General features: G+C 41.3%; 1 protein-coding gene across 1 annotated transcript; it reads right to left on the bottom strand.

The window, feature by feature from the left end:
- Window positions 1-9,679: 9,679 nt before the first annotated feature.
- Window positions 9,680-11,084, bottom strand: LOC146571675 (uncharacterized). The gene is made up of 4 exons (XM_085281335.1): window positions 11,069-11,084; window positions 10,715-10,768; window positions 10,270-10,617; window positions 9,680-10,159 (listed from the first exon to the last, which is right to left on the bottom strand). The coding sequence occupies exons 1-4, from the start codon at window positions 11,082-11,084 to the stop codon at window positions 10,017-10,019; spliced, it is 561 nt and encodes a 186-aa protein (XP_085137461.1). The 3' UTR covers window positions 9,680-10,016.
- Window positions 11,085-19,348: the final 8,264 nt, after the last annotated feature.

Genomic DNA, 19,348 nt, shown 5'->3' with positions numbered 1-19,348 from the left:
TATTCAAAACAGGTCATTGATGGATACCTGCACCGTCTCACTGAGAGACGAAAGGTAAGTAAGAAATGTCCTTGGCCCACTTATTTTGAAATACAAAAAATGTATTTACTGTTCTGTAACATTTAAACATTTTAACATTTATACTTATACAGAATGCTGTACACCTGCTCTGTTCAGTGGCTGCAAGCTCGTTGTTTTCTGGGCAGTTCAGATGCATCACCAAGGTAAATTGGAAGTTCAGAAGTGGTCCAAAAAGTGGACTCCTTCCTCTTTCTGTGGACAGAGTTCAGCTCCATTAAAGAAGACTATATTTGAAAACACCCTGAGACGTATGGTACCTAAGTAAATCGAAATTATTCTACACTTCCAATCCCACAAATGAAGTTCCCAGTTGAAGACATGTGGCTGTGCCCTGTGAACTTTGGTACACACTGGATTCTTGTGATATGTCTTCATTTAGTTATTAATTATAACAACTTCAAATATAAACAGCTGTCTTTTCCACTCCATGTCTCCTTGTATTCTGTGTTAACATTAGATGAATGTGCGCTGGAGGCGTGTTTTGATAGTGTGATTTGGCCATCAGAACGTCCTACCTATAGACATACGATGGCATAAACCACGTAAGGTAGCACGCTACCGTAAGATGTTTTGATAGAACACCTGCATTTCATCTCTGAGGAAGTTATCCCAGAGAAATAAAGTGTGTAAGTTCATCTCTAAATGTTTGTAAAGCATTCCAACGTTAAGCGTAACGATCGATATATGGAGCGACTGCTGTGCATTTTTTTTTTTTTTTTTTTTTTTTTACACGTGCATTAAATTAAAGTCTGTTACGTCGATTAAGCATCACAGGGTGGGGGGTGGTTCCCTATTTTTTTTTTTTTTTTTTTTTTTTGCTGGGAGTTTGCAACCCTGTTAGCTAGGCTGTTTAATATATGTGAGTGAAGTTGGCCCCCCCACCTTCTTCAAATCCAACAAAAGTGGTACCAAACGTTTGTGCTACGTTTGTGCTGCTAAAATTTTCGTTTGTGCTGCTATCATTTTAAAGATATTAATAAAAATTTCTAGAGGTCATCAGAGGTCAACCAGCCCCCCCACACTAATTAAATCAAACAAAATGGGTGTCAATCAACTGTGCTACGTTTGTGCTGGTTTGTGCTGCTTCTGTTTTAAAGATATTAATGAAAATGTAAAGGTCAAAAGGTCAACCAGCCCCCCCACATTACCCAAATCCAACAAAATTGATGTCAAACATTTGTGCTACATTTGTGCTGCAAAAATTTTAGCAGCACAAACGTAGCACAAACCTTTGATACCACTTTTGTTGGATTTGAAGAAGGTGGGGGGGCCAACTTCACTCACATGTTTAATATTTCTGCTAAGTACTCTTTAAAATACCAGAATAGGGAGGATGGAGCAGGTTTAAGTTTATTAGATTGATCAGTATTGCTGCATCCAAACTACAAAATATTTTGGATGCAGTGTATTTTTTTACATACAGGTATAACATACACAAGGTAGAAAGATAAAAAAAAAACTGTTTTATTGATTATAAGATACATAATATTGGATTCATATCAGTATCGGCAGATATCCAAATTTATGACATCAGTGTCGGACAAAGTGGTATCATGCCATCTCTAGGACAGACTTTAACAGGACTGTAATGACGAGAGTACGAATACGAGAAAGATACAAATGTGGGACGATAGCGAGGTTTCTGATATTCATCAATGTAGATAAGCTAATAATGATAGGAGCCCTAAAGAATTAATAAAGGATGTAAATGTAGATCTTTGTCCGCTTTAATAGCAAATAGGGGAGCGGATTATGGATATAATTTAAATTAAAGCTGCAGGCAGCCATGAGAGGGCCCTCGAGCTACAAACACCAGGTGGCGTTGGACCGTCTGATGTAATGTCACACTGATGCATAGCATGTGTGTAACCAGCAGCTAAAATACCATCCAGCAGTGGCGGTCCTAGCCTGTTTGGCGCCCTGGGCGTACACTCCCTCTGGTGCACGCGCACCAGAGGGCTCTCGCGCTCACTTCTCACGTTTCGAAAAAACATCGGTGCAAATTATACGTCTGTATCAGGATGTCTGGTGTTTTCGTGTTTGTTGTTTTGTTTTCATTTTGTTTTATTTTGCGAGTTGGTTATTAGATGCTGCTCCAGCCACCAGTGAATCCCCCACCGCCCCGCCCTCTCCTGTCTGCGCTGCAAGCAGCAGGCGCACCTCGCAAACGGAGGGCGCCCTTACTCCCAGCAAATGGGCGACAGAAGACCGATCGGTGCCTGTGACATTCCCAGTATGCGCTGGCTGATGTCGGGGCAGCATGAGTACCAGCAATTTGTTTTGTTTGGTTGTTGTCTGTTCATATTATATTTGCAGTTCTAGCTCCTAGTTTCACTCACTGTGTCTTCCCTGTTGCATGTCCATTCAGTCATGTCTCAGTGGGTCTTTGTATTCTGCGTGCTTCTTTTGTCTCGTTATGTCTGATCTGTCCCACCTGTGTTCCCACCAGTTTCCCATCCTCTCGTTATCCTGCCTGTGTATTTAATGTGTTAAATACACAGGCAGGTTTGTGTGTCTCCTGTTGAAGTTCCCCTCGCTGGTCTTCATGTTCCGCGTTTCCCTGTCTCAGGTTTTTATGTTTCATGTCTCGAGTCCCAGGCGTTCTGTTCCTTTGTGTTATTTCTGTAGCTTTTCTTAGTTAAGTCGCTGCCGTGTTCTGCCTTTCTTTGTATTTTGTCAGTCGTCAGTGCTGCCCTTGGGTCCACACTCTCCCCACGTCTGCATCAGCAACATTGACGGTATGAACCAGCCACACCGTGGGGGCGGGGGGCATCATTTATTCAGTTGACAACCTATGTGACCAGTGGCTGAATCAATCCAGGAGGGAGTACTATTGTGCCGTACCAAGCCGGCTATAGCAACTCATTTCTGGCCTCTCTGGCTACTAGACCCACTCCATCCACTCAGACTTTCTTCTCCACCCCCAACTGCAACCGCTTACCTTCCTAGCCCACCAGCCCCGCCTTCGAGGAGGAGGCAGCGCCCCCCCACGACTTCAGAGCAGTCAGCTGTGGTGAGAGACAATTTTCCTGCTCCTTTTGAGACTGAAATGACAGACTGATTTCGTTCTGCTCTTCCTGGGCCTGGAGTTGCAAACCCCGAGTCTGTTAACTCAGCCTGATTCTTCGGGGTCGGTAAAGACGGACTGTAAATTTAAAGACTGTTTCATCTGAGCTGTTCTCGTCAGAATTTAAGACGTGTAGCTGCTAGACTGGCATCTCAAGAGACTTTCACTCCCTCCAAGCGCTTCCCCAGAGGCCGAGCTGCTGACCTCAGGAGGCGGTGCAGCCAGAGGTCTCAGCACCTGCTGGTTCCCTTTCTGTTCCCACTGGTGGAGAGTCCCCTCCAGCCGTCCGCGGCTTCTTCCCCAGCAGGAACACCACCGTCTGTTCCTGCTGGGGAAGGAGCAGAACTGGTCTTGCTTATTTGGTCATGTTTCCAAAAACATGTTTAAGGTTTATGCTAAGACTAGTTTGTCCAGAAAAATAAGTAAATAAATTTGCATTTTCTTGTCTTTGAAGCTCTCATGTTTGTAGATGTAACTAATTAACCCGATACTTTATTACTACAGAATGGCATATCTGGGATTAAGGATCCCGAAGTGGAAGAGTTACGACAAGAATCCAACTGTCAACTTTTACAAATAAGCCAAACCGATGTAGGTAAAAGCTAGGACTCTGTATTTTGAATACTAAAGGGAAAAATCATGGAAATTTAATTTTCACAGTGGAGTATAGTTAGACATGTGAAATTATTGCATCTATAGTTGTTTCTAAATTGCTATGATCCAAAATATTTTGTAATTTCAGTATGCATGCCTGGACCCAGGGGTTAGCAGAGATGACCTTTGTGCAAGGGCAACGGGACTGTTGGTACGACAGGTGCAGCTGAAGAGAGGGTTGGCTGCTCGTAGATGCGACTGAGGCCACGACTCAGACAAAGGAGGAGATGCTGACAGAAGTGAACATTTTATAAATGTTTTCATTTCGACTTTTCTTTGACTCTAAGGTCTGTGTGTAACTAGTTAAAATCTTATAAAAAGATGGAAGATTAAGAGGAGGGCTAAAGTCTTTCCACATTAAACGTAAATAAGAAATATTGTGAATAAGAAATACGTTTCTAAGAAATCTGAAGTACTCTTTAGATACAGTGGTATGCTGTTAGCAGGTAGGTCAGGAGACGTGGATGACATGGAGAGTGTTGCAGTGTTTGTGGACGCGGATGTTACAGCTACACCTGATAACAGTTCTGTCAACCTCCCGATGACGGCGGCACCGGGGCAGTACGGAGGTTTTGTCAGTGGAGATGTTGATGTGTTTGAAGGTGAACTTACTGAGCCTACAGAGTGGACTTCAAAAGGTTTGTGCCATGTATGACACGTGTCCTGACACTGACAGCACATGTGCAGTCATTTCTCAGAATGGACAGCATGCACTCTCAGTGCACGCAGTGCTGTGGGTTTGGTCAGTGACAGGGAAGAAGTGTTGTTCTGCTGTTTGTGTACTAGAGACACATGCACCTGCTAAGGTTAAACCAGAAGGGGAAAGCCCAAGGCCAATCTCTTAGGTTGATGTCTGCAGTAGTGCCCTAACAGATCATGAGAAAGCAAAATGAGATTACTGAGATGCTTGTAAAACAACAGGTTGTCACTGCTTCCAGCAATAGAAATTCCTGTTTTTGGTGGTGATCCTTTGCATTTTAGATCCTTTCTTAAGGCGTTTGAGCAAGGAATAGAAACTAAGACTGATAACATGCAGGATAGGCTTTCTTATTTAGAACAGTTTACTACAAGATCAAGCCCAGATATTGTAGACACACCAGCTGCAAAGTAACATCTGTATGAGTGTACTCATACAGATGTTAAAATTCTGAATCTATATAAAATAAACTTTGTTTTTCTGAATGTTTTTAAATAAATGTTTTCACATCTTTATGTCTCAAAAAAAAAGAGGGGTGTGGTAAAGATGGTTTTTTGTTTGCCAAATGTCTGATGGGAAGACGGGAGGGTTAGAAAATTATTTTGACTTAAATGTCACGGCCTCTTATGTTCCAAACACCAAAAAAGTCCAAGAAAAGGCCGTGGGTGGCAACGGGAGGTTTGGAACATAAAGGCCGTGACAGGCTCTTTCAGATGAGAGCAGGCGCTTTGATAGTGTGTTTATTTTTATTTTTTAAATCCGGACCACTTCCGGATGATTAGCTGCTTGAAAAATAACATCGTCCAGTACAATGAGATGACTTTGGTGTGAGGGAAACAAGGTCTCATCTTGAAATGATTCAGGAATGCCCTCGATGAATTTAATGTTTTTATTTTTCTCTTGAAGCTCAGAATACAGAGGTTGAAAGGATGTATAAACCCACACAACATTGTCAATAAGCTTGTTCAAAACATGTACACAGTTTTCCAATACAGATTTCACAAAAAAGGTCTTTCCAGAGCCACTTGGCCCGACAACCATACAGGAAAATGGCACATGAAGTCTGGGGTCAAACTCGATTAAAGCAGGCTGAAACATTTTTTAAAAAACAAACAAAAACGAATAACAAAAAATCAATAACCAAAGGGTAAAGTCAGACCTCCTGGCAGCAATCTACGCTTGTCATAAACAACACGGAATTTTTTGGGAAATGATGAATTTTGTAGTGAAAAGGCTGATTTATTACGAACGATACTGTGCTGAGGGGCCTCAAGTGTAGACCCTCCTTCACAGTTATCAATGTAATTGTCAACAAGAGTCTTTACAGATTCAAAGTTGACCTTCTCGCAGACATCATGTGTTTGTGTGATTCCTTTTGCTTTCAAAACAACTTTACCTTTTCTGGTCATGTAACCATAACTCTTAGGTCCTGCTGCAACAAACTCTGTAATGAAATCATCCTGGTCTAACTCATTTGTTAGCTCGCCTAAATACCTGCCTGTTTCTAGTTCAGATTGATTTTCTTTAGTGAGATACACTACGCTATCAGTGTCATAGTAAATAGCTCTTTCCTGCAGCTGATCCAAGTAACTGTAGAGTTTCATACGCCCATATGAAGCAGTGAAGGCCGCAATGAAGATGTTATCTGTGGAGTTTGGGAGTGGAGTGCAGAGGTCACCATAACACCATTGAATAAGAGCCACATCATCACTGACAAAAGAGAAATAGCTCACTTTGTATTTTGGAGAGAACATGAGGTTAAAGAATTCCTCGGGGTCACTCACCAGTTTGCTCTGTGTGAGATTATTTCTCTGACCAAATTTTCTCCAAAAAGAGTTTAAACACAGTTTGGCCAGTTGTCTTTTAGCAGGGTTTAGTTTTATGTTTTCAGGGTCTAAAGTTATTCCTTGCTTAACCTGGTAGTCTTTAATGTAAAGCTGTTTAGCCTCCTCAGTTACAGCATCTGATGGGTAGCCTGAAGCTTCTTGTTTTTTGCGCAGGAAATGATGTACATAGTCTGTGAATATTGTGTTACTCTGTCTCTCAAAGTGCCATACCTCTGTGATTCGACCTATTTCATAACCCTTTTCTAATGCGAGGTTAAACTCGGGAGTGGTCCACACCCCTCTCAGTGCTCTATCCTCGTTACTATGGTTACAGGCTCCTTGTTGGTTGTTCATTTCAGCACAAGTGCGACAGAGAGTAAAGAGAAGTTTTCCTGATTTTGTTTTAAATGGTAAGACCGGAAAATAGAGCCGTCGTGGTGGGTAAACGGCAGCTTTGATAAACCCAAAGTAGTTTTTAGGGTGCTGAAAATTTCGAAAGATTATTTGAGGATGACCTAAGGGGTAACTACATGTACTATTTACATATGGATACAGGGATGTGACATCGACATAGTTGATTTTCTCACGGGGCCCGGCACTACAGCGAAGTTGTGCTGGGCTTGTACGGCCTCCACAGAGAGCATGGCGGGGGTTCAAAGGCTCTGGTGGATCATAACGTTTGAGAAAGCTGATTACACTCTCATCACTACGTTTTAACTCGGTCCACTCATGCTCCCAGATTATAACAAGAGAGACATTATGCTCAGCTCTCAATCTAGCGAGCCTGTCTTGAGTGGCGCTGTTTAACTCTGCAAAAGAGGAACCTACCAGGGGGTTAACATCGGACTGATTGGAAAAACACTTAATACACCCATGGAAGTAGCAGCCCAAAAATTCCCACACGTATGTTTTACCATTATTTTCGGAATATCCATCTACATAATAACTACCGAGCTGTTTTTCTCCTTGATTGAGCGCATGTCTGATAAAAACACCTTGCGTAAACGAGAGATATTCGAGCCATTGAATTGAGGATGAGGAAAATGATTTTACCTGATTATGGTAATTTAAAGGACAGGGCAGGGCCAGAGAATTGGCAGGCATGAAGTTTGTCAAATACGTTTTAAGACAAGCGCTTGCAAGCGTGTTGCGACTGAAAGGATCTACTCCTGTCTCTTCAATAAACCCGTTTCTAAACAATGTGCAACCCCGAGCTAGAATTTCAACATCATTTTTACAGTATAACAGTGCCTGTTTCATGAAATTGAAGGGGCCAGAGCTGACTGAATCATACCATTTGTAAAATTCCTGTCTAATTTCTGATGTCATGCGCTCGAGACTAAATGCGGAAGGGGGAGGGTACGGTCCAACATAAGTTAGGTTTTGTTTGGAGCTGAAAGAATGAGGAAAAAAACCTTTAACACTATCTGAAAATCCCAGCGCTTTCGGGATAGCTGACAATGGCATAGGTAGGAAGCATGACGAGTCTATATAACGTTGATTAAAGTCTGGGTCTGTAAAGCTGATCACTTTGGAACCTTGCATTATCAAGTTTGGTTTTAATCCTCGCCTAACTAACCCGCGAAGGATAATGTACGCATCGAAACCCTTTGCATTATGAGCGATAAAGATTGAGCCCTTGAAGAGGGGGCGTCTAAAATGAGCAAGAAAGTTTTCAACGCAATGCTCACCCTGAGAGCTCCAAGATTTACCATCTGATGTTTTTGTACACACCAGAAAAGGGCTGTGCTCGCCGCGTTCGTTAACAAAAGTTTCAAAATCATAAAAAATCAACTTGTTATTATGTTTTGTTTCGCGTTGTAAAACCTGCATATAGCACTGATGTGTTTGATGATCACTAGAGATTTCCTGACGACAGATTTGGCATTTTCTCTTTTGGCATTTGTGAGGTTTTTCATGTGCTGCTAAGTAATATAGCCTTGAGCACTTGATACATTTCCTGTAGAGCTCACAGTTGCTGGCAGACCTTTCACGCCTCTCAACGAGTTTTTTATGGCTCTCAAAACAATAACGAGATCTACAGGTGCGATTACAATCGGTACATACAATAGGGGAGAGGAAATGATCGTTGCAGTCAGGCTGCATACAGACTGAGCAACGAGCAGGGCAGAAATGGGATAACACATGGTTAAAGCCTATGTAACAATGAGTACACAAATACGCTGTGACCAAAAATCCTTTAAGATTTTTGATAGCGTAGTAATGATTGTCAAATAAAAATAAACACAAGGCTTTTGCGCTATTCACTGTACTAGTCTGAAATTTACAAAGGGTGCGATCATGCTCGTTACGGTAAAATACTATAATTTTACATCCTAGTAACCTTTCAAATGTAATTATTTGATTAAACCCAACAGGCGTTTGATCATTTAGACCAGCTTTTTGTTGAATTTCTCTAGCTAATGTTTGTGCTTGATAGTCATTAAAATCGGGTTGCAGAAGGTGGGCAACACTTGTAGCAAAACACAACTTATTCGAGGGGTTATGGACCACGTATAAAAACCGTGTTTTCTTTTTCACAATTTCGCTGTCGAGTATGTGTTTAAGCAATCTTTTCCCACTGCCATTTGGGGGTGTAACAATCTGAGCTACAACCTCCAACGAGCCATCACACATTACTGACCAGTTTGACTGTACCGCTCTCAAGAATAAATTTTCAAATTCAGATAAATCATGATTATCACGTAAAATCACTGAAACATTATTTTGTAGCTGCTGGCCTATCAATTCTAACTGGATATAATCACCTGGACGTGCGTGAGAGAAAACCCTGTTTGATATTTCACGTGCACTAGACATTACGCTTTGATAATAATGCGCATAGTCGGGTATATCGTTTGGAGGAGGAAAATTCAAAATTTCTCTAATTTCAACGTTATTAAATTTATTTCTAATAACTATAGAGGGTTGTGCTGAATTACTGGCGCAACTCTGGTCTGGATTACCCCGTTGTTGAAAGGAGTGATCATGGTTTACTGGGTTAAGTGGCTCGTTCGCAGAGACAATGTCTGCGGGAGAGCTGAGTGATTGATGAGGATTAGAGTCATTGAAAGTGGTTGACAGCTGTATCGGGGGGCTGCGGCTGAGCGGTTCGTTGGGACATGCATTTTCTGGGGAAAAGACTAGCGAATGCTGGCTTTGAGAATCAATGAAACGATTTTGATTTAGCCTGTTTATTTGACTCAATAACTCTGGCGGTATTTGAACCTCATTTTGTATTTGGGCCAAAGCTTCTAAAGCTCTATTAATTGCTAAAAACGGATCAGAAGAGGAGATGTTTTGTGTCAGACTCATTTGTGAATGAACCGCGTCTGACTCTGTTTGGATCTCATCATGATCCAATCCCAAACTCAAAGAAATATTTTGAAAGGCACTTTCATTGGGTGCTAATCGGGCAAGAGCTAAATTAAGCAATTCTAAAGGATCATTATTATTGATCACCTCAGGTTGCTCACTGTTTTGTGAATATGTAATCTGAGAATGGTGTATATTTTCATTTAACCTAGCTAACGCTGTTTCTAAAGCAAGAAACGGGTCTGTAATATCTTGTTCCTGGTTATCCATTTATTTTATTATTATTGTTTAACAGGAATATATTAAAAGAACAAAAAACCACAAAAGAGTATGTTTGAAAAGCAAAATGAAAAAAAAAAAATCAAAAACAAAGTTTTTATAAGATGAGCTGAACTAATTCAGCGAACAGAGATACCGCGCGAAGAGCGATTGAAGCCAGCTGCCTTCGGGTGCGTGTTCGCGTTGTCCTCGTTGTCCTTGCGATCCTGCGGGTCCTGCTACTCCTCCTTCTGAAACGCCCTGAGAATTTGAGGGTAAGATACAAACAGTTAGTAAAGTTAAATAGAAAAGGGTTAGTTTTTATTTTAAAAAAGAAATGAGAAAAAAAGCGAGAACCTAGAGAGACTGACCGTGATTGGGTCTCAAAGGCAGGCGCGGTGCATTTCGTGTGTCTGATGGCGGAGAATAAGAAGCGTTTCTGGGGCTCCGATCGGCCGGAGCATCGGGAGTGAGCTCGGAGAGCAAATCTTGCCTGTCCCCGGCGGACAGGCGCAAGTTTTTCCCAGCGGGTTGCGGGAGAGAACAAGCTCCGACGGGAATGGAACTGGGGCCAGATGAAGCAGGGCGATCTAGCGTAGAGAGCAAATACTGTCTGTCCCGTGTGGAGAGACGAATATTCTTTCCTGTGGATCGCACAAGCACTGGTGGTGAAGAATTCGGGGAACTCGTACCAATAAAGGTGTCCAAGTCAGAGATATCTAGAAAGTTTGATAAAAATGAAAAAAGAGGGTAAATGTTTTGTTTTTCTTGTACAATTAGCTGTTAAGAAGGGGAACAAGAATGAACCAAACCTACCAATTCGATCGAGAGACTCAAAAAAAGAGGAGTTGAGCAGGTTTATCTCAGAGTCTGAAAAGAAATAACATCGAGTATTTACAAACGGGGAAAAAACAGTAAAAATATAAACATTATATGAACAAGACTGAGAAAAAATGAGGTACCTGATGAGGCCATGATCGCTGCTATAGTTTAACTTACAAACGCACTTTTTAGCTCTGAGTGTTAGAGGGGAGCTTATATATGTTTTAAAAAGTGTATTCCAAGTGTTACAGAGCCTATTTGCATGGCTTTTTTGAAGATGAAAGGATTGACAGAATGGTAAAAAGGAAAATGCGAAAAATGTAGTTAGAGAGCAAGATTAACACTTACCGAGTGATATGCACATAGGGCACGCGAAGGTAGTTGTTGATCCCTGGTTTCATGGCTGTTGAGCTCGCAAGCAGTCTGAGCGGTGCCAGTTGTTGATACGTCTGAAGTCAGATCTCTTCTGGGGGTTCGAAGATAGTCTTAACATCAGCGGGAGATCGTAAAATCAGACCTGGAGCGGATTGGCTAACCGGGGTGCGAAGGGAGCGGTGCAAGGGTTATGTGATTGGCAGCGGGGCGCAGTGAGGCGGAGTTGGTCTAAGGGGGGAATTTTCAAACGAGGTAAGCAGCGCATTAGGGAGCAGAGCGGGGAGCGAACAAGCAGGAAAAAATTGTGCTCTGCAAGAAGTTGTGGATCGGAGATTAAGAGCGAGGTAGAACTTAGAGTGTGGGTTGAATTTTAGAGCTTGCTAGTAAGAGGGAAGTTTTTGAAGGAAAAAAGAATAAGGATTTTCCCTGTTATCGAATATAAGGTTTTTGGGAATAGAGGGGTAGCTAACAAGTTATTGCAGGGTTTTGGAGAAATCGCGGAGAAATTTTTAAAAGGAGTTTTGGCTTTGTTTGGCTGAGCATGAAGGGAGCCGCGGGGCGCTGAATTTGAGAAAAAAGGCTAAGGATTTTTTCAGGATTTTCCCTGTTATCGAATATAAGGTTTTGGGAATAGAGGGGGTACCCTAACAAGTTATTGCAGGGTTTTGGAGAAATCGCGGAGGGTTTTTTAAGGAGTTTTCCCTGCTTATGTATCTAAGGAGGGTTAGGGTTAGGGGATCGCGAGTTTTTTCTGAGTATGAGTTTTATTCTAAATCTACAAATGCATATAAATCTAAATAAAGTTTTCCCCCAAGGCATGCAGCATGTGTTTGTGGCCATACTGAACGTTACAAAAGCACAAGTTTAACTAAACAATTTTAATATGGTTTAATACATTTTTAAACACATGAGCACGGAGCCCGAGAGAGCACGGTCCGGAGACACGGGCGCGCCCCCGCGCGCCCAGACACACAGCCTCGGGCGCGCGCGGGCGCGCGCACACACACACTGACCCGCCACCAGATGGCGTTTTTTGAGCATAAAAAAAAATAAAAATAAAAATTTAATTGCTTAAAGAAATAAAAGAATGCTATTTTGATATATAAAAAAACTTTCTAAATAATCAATTATATTTTTATGAATATCATATTTTTATGAATATCATATTTTTATTACTTAATTACTTCCGGACTTCCGGAGCTCATGAATAATTAATGAGCTCCGGAAGTAACCTGTCACTTTTTTTGACGAAAGGGGTATAATATCACTCTCTGTAGCATACTGTCTGAAATATTCGACGGCTGCAATAATTCTTCAAGTGTTATTTTTTTCTTTGTATTCTAATTTCACCGAAGTTTACTAAACTCAACAAACTTAATATTACGTACCGGGACATTTATTCTCTCCTCATTTTCTTTCGCCGAAAATTGTTTTCTGACAAACCATCCTACTTTGGCAAAACGTCCTACCGTAAGTAGTTTATGCACATTTCTGCTGTCACAGAGTAATTCCAGGCCAATTTAAGTAGGTATGACGGTTTGCCACCTAACTTTGCCCATCAGAGTATACTTGTAGCTCATATTCATACAGCCAGGATGGTTTACCCGTTAAAGTATGCTTGTAGGTAACATTCACAAAGGTAGGATGATTTGCCACTGAATCTTAGCTGTTAAAGTATGCTTCTAGCTCAGATTAACAAAAGTAGGACGATTTGCCACTAAATTTTAGCCGTTTAAGTATGCTTGTAGGTGACATTCACAAAGGTAGGACGGTTTGGCACTGAATTTCGTGTTGTGCGCATGCGCAGAAACAACGGGTAGGATGGTTTGCCAGGTAGGATGGATTCCCAGAACACCGTCTTTCGTGCTTGGCTCTCCTACCTTTCCTAAGGTGATGCTCATAGTGCAGAAGCCGATGCTGCATTCACTTACACTCGGATATCTGAGCTTCACTGTGAAAACATGATCGTACATTTGATTGAATTTTATTGTTTTAGCTTCGGGGTGGCACCTGGGGTGGCCAGTCTGGTTGGGGCTGTGGCCCGTGCCCCCCCGCTGGACATGCCACTGAACTTCACACAATGATGTTAAATCAGTCAGTCTTGTCAGCTTTAACCAGTCAGTCAGTTCCCCATTGTTTTTTAAATTCTCACACACCAGAAACTCACAATCAGCTCACTCATTTAGGCCACAGACACGTTTTATTCAGTTTTCCTTCTTTCCCTTCATCATAAAACACGTGACATGTTGTCATGCACTTCACAAAACAAGTTTGTTCTTATGTGTTCAGTATTGTGTATCTGGGTGCAGGGTTCACTCGCACATCAAAACAGGAAACTCAGTGTTTTAGAGTCTCCAACACATCCCATTCACTTGTGCTAAAATTCAGTCACCTTTCCTTAATCTAATTATGATCAGCTAATTTGCATATCAGCTACCATCCCACCAAGTTGACAGGACAACAGAAATGCATGTTCAAAATGTTATCACAAAAATAGAATTTCCCTCATACAGTAAATTACTTGTGCTGCATCAGACAGAAAGCATCTCCCAATTTACTATATTAACAACTAAATTTATTGTCTGATCACTGGTTGTTCAAACCAGAATCTTTTTCCCCACAAAAGTTAAACTGTTGTCCTGCAGCCTACAGAGTTAATTTGTCAGCATTGGATAAATTCAGCATTTGGTAACAAGCTGATTTTCATTGCATGTGTGTGTGTTATTAGGCAGGTTTAATCGATGTCTGAGGAGCTGCATCTCCAGCAGAACATGTTGTTAAAGCTGCCTTTCCTACACACTTGTTTGCTATTATTTGATCTTTTTTTTTTTTTAAACTAATTTGCTATTAGTCCAATGGTCTTTGCATCACTTTTCATCACACTAAGTGACTTGGACAAGATGACAAGCAGAATCTCATGCTTAAGATGCCGTCTGGTCTTCATGAGTATCATTGTATGTGTATATGCATGTAGGGTTAGCATGGTTAATGCATTTTCTGTATGTTTTTGTGTTCCTCTGTCATCAAATTTTCATTATTCTCATCACTGCTTAAAACAACACACATCTCTCTGTTTTTTTAAACTGTCCTTTTCTCCAAAACAGAAAGTAGCGTTACAGTTGTTTCAGACTGAGAAACACCAAACACTCTTCATGTTATCATTCATACTTCATCCACACAAATATTTTATTTCTTTTTGTCCACTGGGCAGGTGACCTGCAGAATCATGTCTGCCCCAGCTGGATACCTTTTCACACACACCGTGATGCCAGACACACTCACTTCTGCTTAGCGCACAATTTCACTTCATTCGTCAACGATCCACACACCACGTACTGCCCAATAAATACTTTGCAGTGTATTTCACCCTTGGACTTCTTTTACGTTTGCGGCAGGAAACGCGACTTACCCCAAAACCCAGGCTACGTGTACACAACAGATCACAGAATTCTAGTTTCTAGGTATGTGTCTGTGTGTATGCGTGTGCATGTGAGTGTGTGTTTGGGCGTGCGTTTGTGTGACCTCCTGGGCCCTGTTTCAGGAAGCCGGTTTAGAAAACTCAGAGTGAAAAACGATACTCAGGGTTGAGTAACCCCGAACTGTCCAACTCGGAATATTCGGTTTCAGAAAGGCTGATAACAATTAGTTCAGTCAACGCGGAGTTGCTTTAACCCCAAATTAAGCGCGCGCACGAGGATACATAAAGCCCTGATTAGTGGAGCACAGATTAAGCGAGTCACCATGGAGACGGAGGGAAAGAAGGCGCGGTCAATGTATTTCACAGCGCTTGAGGCCGAAATTCTGATGGCAGCATATGCCGATAACATGCAAATTCCACGGAAAAAAAGTAACGCAGCCTCAGCTGCAAAAGAAAGAGAGCATGCATGGCAAAACATGGCCGACAGAGTCAATGCGTGAGTGTTAATTTAAACATTGATCGAGGGATTTCCACCCATTTAACACATTATTTTATCATATGTTATTTTATTTGTTATTTTATACATTTGATTTTGTGATGTGATGTGAGCGCAGGTGCAACCCAACAGGCCCCAAACGTGCCTGGCAGCAAGTAAAAATGAAATATAAAAATATAGTCCAAACAGGTAAGGTGTAACTGTATTATGAGCCATAGTGCTTGGTCTGTTTGTCCCATGTAAATCAATTGCAGTTAGAGGCTACATTAATTTCCCCTCTGTAAGCACTTATTGAAATTATCTGAGCACATTACAAGTACATATTTGCTTACTCTGTATGCTCAAATGTGGCCCGTTATAGCCAACAGAAAAAAAGCGGAGGCCCGAAAAACAGGTGGGGGTCCTCCACCACCACCACTCACAGAGGCTGAGCAGTTGGCCCTCAGCCAAAACAGTGGGCGCCCTGTGGCTGAAGGCATCTCTGCGGGGACATCCTCTGAGGCAATAACCCCGCAAGACACAAGTGCCTACATAAGGGGTAAATTCAAAATAATACATGATGTGCATACATCCTTTCTTCACAGTCACCTTTGCAGTGCTGCTCATTCATTTGATAAACTCTTTACCATAATGGATTATTTTGTAGTGAAGTTATTTTCCGACTGATTTTGCCTTCCCTCAGTCTTGGTTGTCTTTGAGAGCATAATGACAATGAAGTGTAAGGTGATTGGTATGTTTGTTAATTGCCATTTGGTCCCTTGTAAGTTATAAGTGACCTGTATAAACCTCATATTCTATCAGTTGATGGTGGTGGTGTACTGCATCTGGTGCAGCCTCCTGTTGAGCCAGACCAACATGCAGTTGTGAGTAATACTCCACAGATTATATGAGTTTACAGTAGAACAGCAATGTTGTCTATTTCTTTACTACAGGAAAATAATGAAGAAACATTGACAGCTGTTACAGAGGAGGAAGCAACAGAGACACTTTATGAGGTTTACATCTTTTAATACTTTGTGTACAGGAAATACAGGCGACCAATAAAGCCAGTTGAACAAAAATCTGTTTATTCTTCTTTCAACATGTTGAGGTGATGGGTCAAAGGAAATGATTGTGACATATGGTGTCTCTGACTGCTCTTCCATCTTGTATGTCCGTGGGAGGGTCAGGATGTTCATGGTTTGGATCACTGCTGTTTGGTTCAGAAGGACAGTGTTCTCCTCTAATTGTGGCAATGTTGTGAAGAATCACACATGCCACAATAATGTCACATGCCCTTTCTGGGGTGACCCTGAGTCTTTGCAGGCACTGGAACCGGGCCTTAAGCATTCCGATAGTCATTTAAACTCTGGCTCTTGTCCTGCAATTAGCCAGATTATATCGCTGCTGTGGGCCCGGTTCAGGGTCAGGGTAAGGGGTAAGCAAATAGGGTAAACATGGATACCCCCTATCACCAAGCAAGTAGCCAGTGAACTCTCCTAAGACAGAAGGATACACTTCAGTTCAAATGTCCCTGAAGCAATTGGTCTTTATATATTTTAAAGTATTCTCAACTCACCATGTCCAAATTTTGTGCTCAGTGTACATTCACGGAATATTTGTGAGTCATGGACAGAGCCTGGCCACTTGGCTTCCACATTTGTGATAATGTTGGCAGCATCACATATGATCTTCACAGTGCAGAGAACACAAATTAGCATCCATTACTATAATGAAATAATTTGTTAGTTTGACATGCTACAGGGAGCTATGTACCTGTACATTAATGCTGTGGAAAGACTTCCTGTTCACATAGTCTCCTTCATTTACTGAAGGAGCAATGATTGGAATGTGAGTGCCATCTATACAGCCAATCACGCCTGGGAACCGTGAGAATAAATGTAAAATTTAAGTAGTAGTTCAAGTATCACCACATCATGAATTAAGTTTCACTCATCCTGATACCTGCAATTTTGTGGCATCCCTCTTTGATAAATCTTGTGGGTCTGTGACCGGGGAACACCACAGACGAGTACAGGAGACGTTTCAGTGCAACTGTAACATTCCTGACTGCCCGACAGACGGTAGCCTTGGAAACGTGCTCAGCGTCACCAATATTATACAGAAAGCTCCCGTTTGCAAAGAAACGGAGTGCGATACAAATAATATGTAATGAACTGTTGAAATCTCCCAATTCTTTGAATCTTTGGGCTGAAGGAGGGACAATACTCGGTGTATCAATGCTCAATCAACAATCATTTATTTCCATACAATTCAACAGTCAGAGCATTACAACGTCCGGACGGGAGAGATGCTACCAGAGGGTCAGGCACATGTCTCAAAATGGTGACGGGTTGCTCAGCTTTTTATAGTCTCTAGTGGCCCCCAGCTAGTCGTAAAAGCCAAAACATCACATTTTTTCTCTGTTACAGCGCCTAAGTTATGACCTCGGCAGTTGTTTCTCTGCTTTCTGTAAGGTGGGGGTGTGGAATGTGGTCTATCTATCTCCCCTGTCTTTAGACACAGAGTCTCCTGCTTACAACCTTCTCTTCATGATTCAACAATTAAGCATGTCAAGAAAACAGTGTAACACATTCCCAGCAGATCAAGGATACAGAGTGATGCACATTTATCTAATGAACTAATATGTGAATATGTTCTGTTAACTCAAAAGTATAACGAGAACTAAACTACATACAGCTCACACACTCTATATTAAAGGGTATAATATGATCTACAGCAGTATTCTAATTCACCTACTTTGATTACATATATAAGGTAACATATAATAACAGAATAATCTAATAATTCCCCCTTTTGTAACATTTTGAAATGTACATACAACAAGCCAAACCACACCTTGGTCACACCAACCCTTTTCTGCCCTGAAGATGTCCAACACCATCTTAGTCTGGACCAGGGTTGTAATAGTTTTGCAATTTTCATCAGTTTTAATTAGTTTTTACCAATTCTTTGCTAGTTTAGTCTAGTTTTTATTTTCTGAAAATCCTTAGTTTCAATTTAGTTTTATTTGTGTTTTGCAAAAATTAAGTGTAACAAAATCCCAGTTCCATCATATCAGTCATGCTCTTCTGGTTATCCTTGGGTGTTGAGACTAATAACTATTAACTCTTGCCGCACCGTGTGGTCCTAATTTTGGTTGAAGTGAATTGATAATCTTTTGAAGGCGATTGTTTCACACCTTTATTTAGATGTCCCAGTCCTGTTGTCTCGGGATGCATCACGCTGCCTTATCTGGGGTTAGCTGTTTTCTGGGGATGCGGGTTGAGTGGGTGAGCTCTTCAAGGAGGGGGAGTGTGCTCCCCCTGATGAGGTCTTCTAGGTAAGCTAGGTTAGCCTTCTTGTGTGAGCTTTTCAAGTGCACTTTAAGGTTAGTGGGACTTTTAGTTTTATAAATGTCCCTCATGACCCCCTGATGACCCAGTATTTCATTTTTGCACACTGTAGTACACATTTTAGTTTTTGCTTGTAGCTCGCATACTCTACTTGCCACTCCTCTAATTCCTGATGTTTCTTAGAGAGGGCAACAGTACCTTTAAAATTATATCACATGTGTGGGGGTGTGGCCTTGCCAATTGTTTTGCCCACCTTTTCAAAATGGCTGGCGTGCCCACAAGCACATTTCATGGAAAAAGAAAGGTAAGCTTGATATTTACATTTAAAATGTTTTGTTAAACTCAGATTTTTATTTTATTCTTTTTGCAAGTACCCCTCCTCGGTGGCGAGAAACTGTTGGTGTGGTCAAGTGGGTGCTCTGGAAACAAACGCTCAGGACAGAACAGTTATCAGTCATGTACTTCCTACAAATTTTGCATATGTTTTATTCCATATTGATCCTCTGAGTGTAATGGTACATTTTAAGTTGAATTTATCCAAACTAAACACAATATTTTCTTTATTTACTTTGCTCTTGTTCTTTTGCAGTACCACATCCTATCAAATGTCCCTGTCGATTATATTCTACATTTAATAACTTACTATTTCAAGTGAGAACCTAAATCACGTGGACCAATGTTTATTATTGCATATCTCTATACTGAATGTGGCCAGTCATTCATAGGTATTGTTCAATTTTGGCGATTTTCCTCTATAAAATTTAATTGACTTTTTACAGTGGCCTGCTGTGGTTAATAATAACATATTCCAGTCATGAGTGGTATCAAAAGTCTTCTCCACTGTAGCATTTGGCATTCCCAATAATATAACATGATACCTTAATCAAAACACAGCTAATATAGCACAGTTTTCTTAATGCAAACATCAGTAACTCAAAATCAGCAACCACAGTGTTAAGTCTGCAGTTCATACTTATGTGAAGCTAGAGTCTCCTCCTCCAGTC

Source organism: Mchenga conophoros, linkage group LG7, assembly GCF_057382185.1.
Source record: "Mchenga conophoros isolate Kocher_MC1m ecotype Shallow Benthic linkage group LG7, M_conophoros_male_GT1.1, whole genome shotgun sequence".
Taxonomy (NCBI): Eukaryota; Metazoa; Chordata; class Actinopteri; order Cichliformes; family Cichlidae; genus Mchenga; species Mchenga conophoros.
This window is presented reverse-complemented; position numbering and strand designations above follow the sequence as displayed.